Genomic DNA, 10,666 nt, shown 5'->3' with positions numbered 1-10,666 from the left:
TGGCAAAGTACCTGAGTATTATTCTTCTAGGAGGGACTGGGCTTTCGCAGAAAACATTTTAAAGGAGCTGATTTGTATTCACGCTGCATATAAAAAACTACGAAAACAATCATGGAGCATTCAACTACCAGTGTCTAGTGCTCTTATTCACTTAAATAAACCGTTTTTTGTAAGGAAAAATAATTACTTGCGCATACACATGATACTCAAACTTGCTAATAGGAGTTGTAAGGATTACTAATTTTATGAGCTAATTGCTGAAACTGTAATTGACATGAAATCACTCTTAACAAAAGAGTTCGCTTATGACTTGAAACATTTCGAAATATTGCCTGCTTTTGAAAATTTTAAATGACAATAAAATCCGCTTTTCGCAGTTAAAAAGAAACCCTTATGGCCATTTTAAGGCATATTCATGTCTCATGTATATTTGTTGAACTTACCCTGTTAAAACTGCCTCCATCAATCTTCTTAAGAGAATGAAATTCTTTTTCTTGCATTCTTTATAACGTTGAATGTCATAAAATATAAAATTTAGAATCGCTTTGATGTATAAAAAATTATAAATATGTGATCAACTGTAGTACGTGTCTTATGTTTTAAACAACACTAGCCCCAGAATGTGTTACAAATTCAGTATTCTAAAAACTAGGGTAAACTATTCGTCAAAATCGTGCACAGATTTAAATATTAAAGGAAAGCGAAGAATAGAAATAGGAGTATCCATCAAATGTTATACGAAATATAGGATTTATATTCAAGTGGACAGATTTATATTACACAACCTGTCCGAATAAGTATCTGTCAGAAATTTAATAAATTTAGCTGCAGAACCAGGAGCAAAGTTTTTTGTTTTGAAAAGGAAATCCTTCAAGTTTTGACAGTTTGCAAAATTACTAGAGCACTTCTCATTTATCTAAAATTCAGGATATTTGCACTTCGAACGTTAGAAATTTCTTGAATAACCAGTTTTCACGAAATCAGGCAGGAAGAGAAAGTATTTAGCAACTCCCGAAGTCACATGGTTTGACCTCCCTTATAATATTTTTCTATGGAAGTACAGCTTTAACACACACACACACAAAAGTAGATAGTTCTATATCTTCCGTTCTGCTGGGCTGATTTACGAAATGTAACTTGGAGTTTTCATGTCTCGAAAGCGCGACTTAGGATATATATTAGATTTGTAGTATATAGCATTGTTCTAACAGATATTTTGACATAAAATCGAATTTTTTCTGAAATGACATACCAATGCTTTCCATATTTCATACATATAAACTTAAGCAGTTGTTTTAAACATACAGACTTAAGCAGTTGTTAACTGAATGCGATGCGATCATTAGACCACAAGGACAGATGCAAAAATGGCTTCTAATGCTTCACACAATGAATACTTCATTTTAAAAAAACTACGATAAAGTGATTTTAAAAAATCCAGTCAAGTAAGTTTATACACGGCAATGGAAGCGGAAAATTTAAACGATTGCTTGATTTTGCTGTAAACGCTTTTGAAATAAAACAACTTCAGTTTGAATGGGATTCATAAATTAGTATTAATTGGCTTGATAAGCCCTTCCCAGAAGAAGTTAAGGAACGAAGTTGGAACATTACGCCTTTGTGAAATAGCCTCCATCAACATTCATAACTCCAGAGCAAGAACAATATCTTTCAAGTTTCGTCAAACTGGTTATTTAAATCTACTTACTTATTTACTTATGATGCTCGGATTTTAGCACTAATTAGCCGACTTGCTTCTGGTGACAGAATTAAAAATATTGATTCCAGAGTGCAGTGAGCGTGTTTAAATGTTCTTTGTCCGTAGGTTGACCAGAACCACCAAGGGAACATACTTTTACATTGCTAATGGAGCAGCTATCCACTATCTAGAATTAGCATCTTGGCCATGAAGCACCATTATCAGAACTATTTTATAAAATTGAGCTTCATTATTTGCTCCCTTGGTCTGGCGCCTGTCCTTTCATGGTAATACAAAGATGATATATCTACTGAATAACGAGTCATATAACCGGTAAAGGAATGATGGTTATGAACTGAGATAAGGAACATGCCTTATTAGTGTTATGAAATGTTTTATTAAATACAATTGTAACTTACGTTTGCTATTTGCGGAAATGAAGGAGTATGTATTTTCAGGAGTCGTGAAAGACCAGTCCTGGTGCTGAATGCATTTACCTTGCCAATAGAAGAGACGTAGGAGTAAGGGAATGAGATATAAAGCAGAGCGACTGGGTGGGGACTATTTGTGGGGAATATGCTAGTTTATTTATGCAGCGAAGTATGGTAGCTGAAAATCCTATTAGTAAAAAAAAAAGTATATGAGGGGAGGAAAACGGAGGAAAATACGATGCCATGCAATTAATAAACCACTAATGGAGTTTTGAGTACACAGAAAAGTATAATAATTAAATTGGAAAGACTATGTTACCAAGGTTTAGAACTACAGTCGACTCATTAAAATATACATAAAAATAATTACATCGTTGCTGGATTGAAATAAACGAAAACTAAAGAGAAAAGTAAGGGCATATGTAAGACTTGTTAAGAAGAAAACGCAGGATGATTCTTAGACATACTTAACTATAACAAATTAATAAATACTAATTCGCAAAATATTAAGATATAGCAAAATAATAACAATCTAATTGAGATAGCGTGGTTTAGTAAGTGCACCATAAATACGTGACACTACACACCACAGACTACTTAAGCTGGCACAAGATAATTAGCGATAATTAGTAACAGTAAGAAGAGGACGCCAGATAAACATTCAAACACTTTAATAAATTCACAATAACTAATTTGCATGCTGGTGAGAACTACGGAAAGAAGAAGTTATAGTAAAGATTCAGTTTATAATAACTGATTAATTAACACAGAACTTTACATGCTTTTCAGAAAGATGTTTTCAGTTTCATTTAATATTTGCCGTCAATTAAATTACTGGTATTGGTAGATTTACTTTGTTTGATATATTATTTCTTGAATTAGAATCTATTATAGATTTCTATTGTTTCGTCTACTCTACCAGAATATGTAATTGAGAAGAGTTTTAAATAAAAGCAAGACATCTAAGTTTAGGAGACAGATTTGGCAACATCAGCAGGCCACAATGAAATTCTTCTGCTTATTGTTTGCCTTGAAGTTTATGCTAATAGCTGACGAGTTTCTCATTTGATTAAAACTTTAGGCATGCAAATAACAAAGCCAAGTGGCTAGCCTCTAAATGTAATCTTTTTGTCATGTAAATAATGTAATTTCAGTTGTCTATCAATCCTGCAGAAAGTTTAACTTGTTTGTTTCATTTTTTTCTACATTTTAAGCTGAATAAAAAATAAATCTTCAGTTGTTTTATGCAGTTGTATTTACTCAATGTTCTAGCGTTGATAAATAAAAATGGAACGAGAACTCATACGGCAGTCTAGAAGGTTAGACCAGTATTTAATCACAAATCGAATTGGATTTAACCTTATAATAGAAATCAAGCCTGTCTTACATAAAACAAAATTATGTAGTCACTGTGTAGTCCAAATAGGAGTAAAACCATAAGTAGTTTATAGACATTTTGTTAGATATTCAGTTAATATTAAGAATTCCTGAAAAGTTGCCAAAGAAGAAACATAATATTGAACACGCAACATTTATTTCTGTTCCGTGAAACTTCGATTATTAAAGATACAAAATGTAAAATAATCATTTAACTGAATTATACATATTCATGGAAGTTTCGGCTGATGATAAAAATCTGTTTTCAGAAATCATCAAAAGCTTCTGCTACAGCAAATACAACTTCATGACGAGTTATTCTGTACTCTCTACCATTGATGAGCACAGTTTCCTCCACTACAGATTCAGAAGGGTCTTCATCCACGCTCGCAATTTCTTCACCAGTGTCGTCATCTCCAAGGCCTTGCAAAACTGGTGTCTCGTCTAGCGTTTCAGCATGGCTTGAAGTTTCACCCACTGGTAGGTCTCTTGTGTCTTTGTTCTCAGTAGTTTCCTCATGATGTTGAAGGAATGAAGTTGTAGAAACAGGAGAATGAGTTACACCAGATACAGAGCCATTACCGCCAGTTTGTAGTAAGTTTTGTGAAGGTCTGGTTGTTGAAGGAACAGTTTCAGAGCCTAAGGAGCTATTTCTTGTAAATTCTGGAGCCTGCCTTTTTACTCGAAAATCAGTGCTTCGTGTTCCTTGGGGATAATTTATCTACGAGGAAAAAATAATACAATAAACAATAATTTCTTTGCTCAGTGTATAAATACGCTTCTTAGTTTCATTATGTAAATATAAAATAAATGTAATTTAACAATATTTTTGCTTGCAAACAAAACATAAAGAAGATCTTTGAATTCAAAGATGATATCTGAATGTTCAAGATGTGAAAAAAACATGAATTATTTTTTTTTGTTTTGCTAAGAGAAACATAATGACAAAGAAATTAGCCGTAGAATTGCTATAGATAGGAAGTTTTAAAGTAAAAAAATAGTGCATTTGGCAATATAGTGCATTTATCTATTTTCCAACATTTCAACTATGTTTGTAAGTCTGTTGCAGATAATTAATCCTTGAAACAAAGAAAATGGGAAAGAATGGCCAATTATAAAATGATGCATATATTCTTTTTATCAGTGCAAATTAGTTTGATAGGTATCCTGCACGATTTAATAGACATGAAAGACACAAAATCGTTAAGAAATGCTGTCAGAATCAGGGCCGGTGTTCTCTGCATAAGGGCTCAGGTATAAGGCATATCTCGGAGCTTCAGGTATAAGGCATATCTTGGAGTGCTAAAGACTTTATGGTGGTAAAAAAGCATAACTTTTCAACAACAACAAATACAAAATCTGATTAAACAACACATGACTCCCTTGTACGGAATATTAAATTATACACATTTTTTGTTGCCTTTCATTTAAACTTATTTCCTCGAGTTTCATTAGAGATAGATTTCTCATTCAATTACCGCGTTTGACGGCGTATAAGACGCGCGTTTTTCTTTGAAAGTAGGGGTGCGTCTTATACGTCAACACTGAGTCTTATATGACTATAATCCATTTTTGATTATATTCATTTCTGAAAATTTCCTCTTTTCGGAGTTTTATGATATTTTCCTTGTTTCCTTGCCGAGTGTGGGAATATTAGTTACGTAGAATTCAATGAGTGCGCATGCGCTGTCATAACAGTTGGGTTCGTTTATTAAACTTTCCAATTTTTGTGAACGACTTTCAAGTGTATGAAATTTATACTGTTCAGTTTTCTTAAATTTGTTTGCAAGTTATGGCTCAAAAAACTTCGGCATTGATTTAACATAGCGTACAAGCTACGTGTGATTGCGTATGCTAAAGAACATGGAAACAGAGCTGGAGAGAGGCATTTCGGAGCCAACTTATTTCGGGTAGAGAGACCAACTGAGAAAATGATAGGAACTTGGTTGAATCAGGAAGAGGATTTAAATTATCATTTTATATTTAAAATACTGTAAATTCATTATAATGATCAGTAGTAAAAAATTTATCATTCAAAAGTGAGTATGAAAAAAGGAGCATCTTATAGGCTGGAGTGTTTTATACATCAGCAAATACGGTAATTCAGTTCTCACTTTGCTGCGAGGCAAAAATGCATAAAAACTTAAAATAGCATTATTAAAAATTGAAAAATATAGAAAAACATGAAACAACACATACAGTTAAAACAATTAAAAAACAATTTTTACAATTAAAATTCGAGTTTCTAAGCAAAAAAATGTCATTATGCCAGCGGGCAAGAAGGCAGATTTTTTGGTGCACAATTCTGAAGGTTTATTTTTGGCCTCGTTCGGCAAAAAGACACCGAAGGTGCAAAAACTGATTTAATTCACTATTCTGCTAAGTTTCAAATGTAAACAAATATGGCTGCTAAGTTAGGCTCAAACAACATTTAAATTATTAATATTTCTACAACTATTGCATGCAGATTAATTAAAGGCATAAAAACCTTAACCGGAACAATTTGCAGATACTATTTTAAGAAATCCAACTGAGGAATTAATGTTCCACTGAGGTTAGTAGCACGTAATCCAATCCTATCGGATTATAAAGGCAATAACAGCACAATTTCCAACTGAGGAATTAATGTTCCATTGAAGTTAGTAGAACGTAACCCAACCCTGTCGGGCTAAAAATGTAATAATAGCACAATTTTGGAAGCACTGAATGTAGAACACTGCGACGTCAGATGCGTAGAAATGTTAAGTGCGAAGATACTTGATGCTTAGAGCGTCTATCCATTTGGAAGAAGAAGCATTTAAGCCGGATTAAATTCCATATTTATTTAAATTCACATTTTGTGGCCACAATTCGCTTAATTTACTTAGTTTTTCGCTCCAATCGTGCCTATTTCCAGAACAATTTTAATACTATTGAGATAGAAGCGAACATATAAGATTGCTGCAGCGTCTTAACAGGATGAAAGCGTGCGCAAGAAGAGGAAGAGTGACGCAGTACTTCAGAGAAATAAGGGAGGGAGACGAAACGTTTCAGTTCGAGTTAGTTTTGGCTTACAATTATTTTGATTCGGCAAGAGATATCTGCACTAGGGGTTACGTAAGATCGCATGATTAATTTGAATGACGCAGTTTAGACTTATGGCGCTATTTTTAGACAAGGAGAGGAAGTCCCCAAATTAAAGGAAAAATAAAAGAGGTTATAGCCAATTAAATTTAGAAGTTTGCCTTCATATTTTTTATCTTATATATATATATATATATATAATAATTTTTATAGGTTAATAGGTTTTAATAGGTTCTTTTGTCAGTTAAATAGTCAAAAGGTTATTTCGTGTTCAGTCTCAATTCTTCTGTTTTGACGAAACGCGATATGGAATTAGCTGGATTCGAAGATCATTGTGCATTTCCTCTGAAGAGTCCGTAATGAGATTCGAATTAGGCTAATTTACCATTTACCGCCTCTTAGTATTTTTGCTTATGTCTTCAATAACTTTTGTTTTTATGTTAAAATGTTTAAGGATTGTTAAAACTTTAATCAACATTTTTTAACTTCCAATTTGATTTGAGTTTTACATTCACATTTTATTTGTCAGTTTTCTTGTAATAATTTCATTTTTCTTGTACTTTTAATAACTTTTTTAACTTACTTTAACTTTTAATTGCAATTTATTTTAACTTAGTGTTAAAAATTATTCACGGGAACCATAGTATTACATTTTGCTTTAAAAACAATAGCATGTAGAATTTCCTTTTTACCTTGTTTTCTAATTTTGCAGCTCAATGCGCAAAATTCTTGACCGCACATGTCTTTTTTAGTTTCTTCTCCTTTCTTAAATTATATATCTATATATACCCTTTTGGTGTGTCCGATTGCAATCGAAAAGGGAGGTGCACAACTACATATTATGGCAGTCCTATGTACAAGATTTCAACTTTTGAGGCTACTCGTTTTTGAATTATGCGAGATACATACATATGCACGTACAGACGACACGAAATAATCTCTTCTGAATCCATTTTAAATCCAGAAAATTTATTTAAATAGTTTGAAATAATTAAATTAATTTAAGAATAGCGGTCAAAATGGATATTTTTGTAGAAATAAGATACCCGAAAATTTTCGTGATACTTCCTTTACAATACTTCCTTTACTTCGTACAAGGAAGTAAAAAGACAGAGGAACTGTCTGATTTTACAGATTGCTTCAAATTAAGAAAGCGTAGGGAACTTTATGAGAGGCACTGAAAAACTGCGCTGATTACCGCGAAAGTTTTAGAGAGTTGTGTCAGGAATTACCCCATGCAAAAATCAATAGATTATTAAAAAAATAATATTTGTATCCCAAACTTATTAAGCAGTAATAAAGTCCTTTCAATTAACATTCATTTCGTTTTTTAAATTTAATTACAGCGATATTTAAGTTTGTTTACATTATATATACTTTCTTAATCCGAATTATACCTAACACATGTTGTCCATACAAAATAAACTTTGCAGAAAGCTATATTCCCGTACGTATAATGTATCAATGACGTAGTTGCAGCTGTTAGAAAGGGATTTATGTTATTTATATTTTAAAATCTAATGCTATTAATTTTTGCCATATATTTAGGCTGCTAAGAGAAATAATGAATGTTACTATAAACTAAGCAATTTATTTTAAAAGTAACACAACTACACTGACTTTTTGAAACTTCGTTTTAATTTTTAGATGACTACTGGTAAAATAGCTTCCTTTACACACAAGTTCACTCTGACTGTAAAAACGCAAATCTTTCATATCAAAATATTTATTTTGTGCGACCTTTTTATCCCAAGGAATTTATCTGCTTTAGAATAAACGTATCATAGAGAAGATGGAATTCTGTTAATCTGTGCACTATTATTTCAGAAAAAATACATTTCTTGATCATTAGAAATATAAACTTTGAGGAACAGGAAATTACTCTTGAAGAATAATACTCAGCTATATAAATACAGCTTTTTTATTTAAAGAAAACATAATTAGTTTTATACTAATTCAATGAAATTTAATATTTATCTTTAGGGAAAATGTATGATGCAAAGGCATTGTGACGTGCAGCTGGAAAAGAAGAGTAAAGAATTAATCATGAAAATGATTCGAAAATTCATACTTGGATAAAAGATTGCGAGTATTTAATTAAGACTATAAGGATCACGATAGCGAAAAGTGCTTTGAAAATAAATCACATTTTATATGAATAGGAGTTTTTGGGCAAGTTTACGGCATTAAATTGGTAATTAAAGCACGGTAAAGTAAAAACTGGAGAAAAACTTCATTTTTTCAATATCAAAAATTAACATTCTTAGAACATTTATAAAAAACTATATCTAGCCTTTATCTGAGATATAGAAAATAAGAATTGTGGCTTAAAAATGGTATTTTCTGCTGCTTCAACACAAGGCATATATAAGAAATAAAGAAATAATTAGTAGCTTAACAACTAAACGAAAGCGATGAGTAAAAAAAAAAAAAACATTTCATGAATTATTATACTGCTTATAAAGCTTTCGAAAGCTATAGCAATATGAGAGTAAATAAGATTAATTTTCCTCAGGCGTAATAATTAACTTTCCTCCGGCATCGTAAATAACATGTTTAAGGTATTTAGCAAGATAGTTAAGAAAATGTTCAAAAAGTGTTTAAAAATTAACGGACTCAGCTTCGAATTTCTAAACAAAGAAATAAATTAAGCCGCCTGAAGAAAGTTTGTTAAAATTTCTGACGAGAAGAAATTTTAATGCAGTAATTAATGAATGTATAAAATAACTTGTAATTAATTTATAAAAGTAATTCACAGTATACTTTATACTGATGGAAAAGCTATGTAAAATACATTCTTCTGAGCCATATTATACTTAGGCAATAATTATTTAAAAATGTCTTATGTGGTCACCACATGATTTCCTTGCACGTCCTATTATAAATTATACACATTTTTTGCTGTATTCCACTTAAATTTATTACCTCGAATTTCGTTAAAGATATATTTCTCATTCAATCAGTTTAATTCCTTCCTTCGCGGCAAGGCAAATGTACATAAAAACTCAAAACATTACACCTCTCTCAAAACACCAAATACAGTTAAAAAAACAAATTTTTACGATTAAAATTAGACTTTCTACGCAAAACAAGCAATTCGGCCAGCGGATAGGGAAGACAGATTTTTCAGAGCACAAAATTGAAAGTTTACCTTTGGTCCCACTCGACAAAAAGATACTGAAGTTGGGGCAGAAACTGACTTACTCTATACTACTAAGTTTCAAATATAAAAAAATGGCGGCTTCGTTAGGCTCAACTTAAACTCTTAAATTGTTGATAGTTCTACCACTATTGCATGCAGAATAACGAAAGGCCCTAATCGGAACATAAAAGTCCCACAATTTAATCACTTTTAACGCAAAAATTGCACAATTTACTAGTATATAAGAATAAAAATACTAAGCTCACCGAGGCAGGTAACAGAGGGTGAATATGTATATATTTATATACAATTTGGTATAGCCGATTGCAACGAAAAAGGGAGGTACACAACTGCATGTTATAGCAGTCCCATATACGAATTTCAATGTTCTGCGGTTATTCGTTCTTGAGTTATAGGGGTACATACACACGTACGTACGTACGTGTCGTGAAGGCGTGAAGGGAAAAAAAATCTCTTCTGAACCCATTTTAAATCTATTTGGAATTCTTTTTGGCGAAAACAGTCCTTTATTCTGTTCATTCGCACAGATATCACGTAAAAATATCGTTCAAAGGGTTTCGAGAACGGTTGAAATGGATATTTTCGTTGAAATATGATACGCGGAATTTTTCATGATTACAATACTTCCTTTTCTTCGGGCAGGCAAAAAAGTAGTCGTTTAATATATAATTTTCAGGGAACAAAAGCACGGAACAAAAGAAACAAGGAAAAAACAAAACTTATATGATTTAGGTTAAAATAACACGCCGAATAACGATTATTTTAGAAGTTAAACAACAGGAATTAGCGTAACGTTTGTAAATTTTGCAGGATTAGTTTTGATGGTTTAAATAGAGAATCATCTTCTTCATCTGCCTAAGTGCGAAAGATTAGTGTCAACTGCTTAAGTGCATGCTGCCTAAGATTTTCACTTAGGCAGCTGAAGAAGCTAGT

General features: G+C 32.0%; 1 protein-coding gene across 1 annotated transcript in view; it reads right to left on the bottom strand.

Annotated features, from left to right (window-relative positions):
• Positions 1-3,647: 3,647 nt before the first annotated feature.
• LOC118194569 (uncharacterized) overlaps positions 3,648-10,666 on the bottom strand; it is a 43,163-nt gene continuing 36,144 nt past the window's right edge. Inside the window, exon 7 of the mRNA XM_035365727.2 lies at positions 3,648-4,228. Coding sequence (XP_035221618.1) covers positions 3,773-4,228 — 456 coding nt within the window. The 3' untranslated portion in view covers positions 3,648-3,772. The remainder of the gene's footprint in view (positions 4,229-10,666) is intronic.

The sequence above is a fragment of the Stegodyphus dumicola genome, chromosome 6 (assembly GCF_044657685.1).
Source record: "Stegodyphus dumicola isolate Sdum_Otavi_A_Nest chromosome 6, ASM4465768v1".
Taxonomy (NCBI): Eukaryota; Metazoa; Arthropoda; class Arachnida; order Araneae; family Eresidae; genus Stegodyphus; species Stegodyphus dumicola.
Note: the sequence above shows the minus strand (reverse complement) of the source record. Positions and strands in the feature narration are given on the sequence as shown.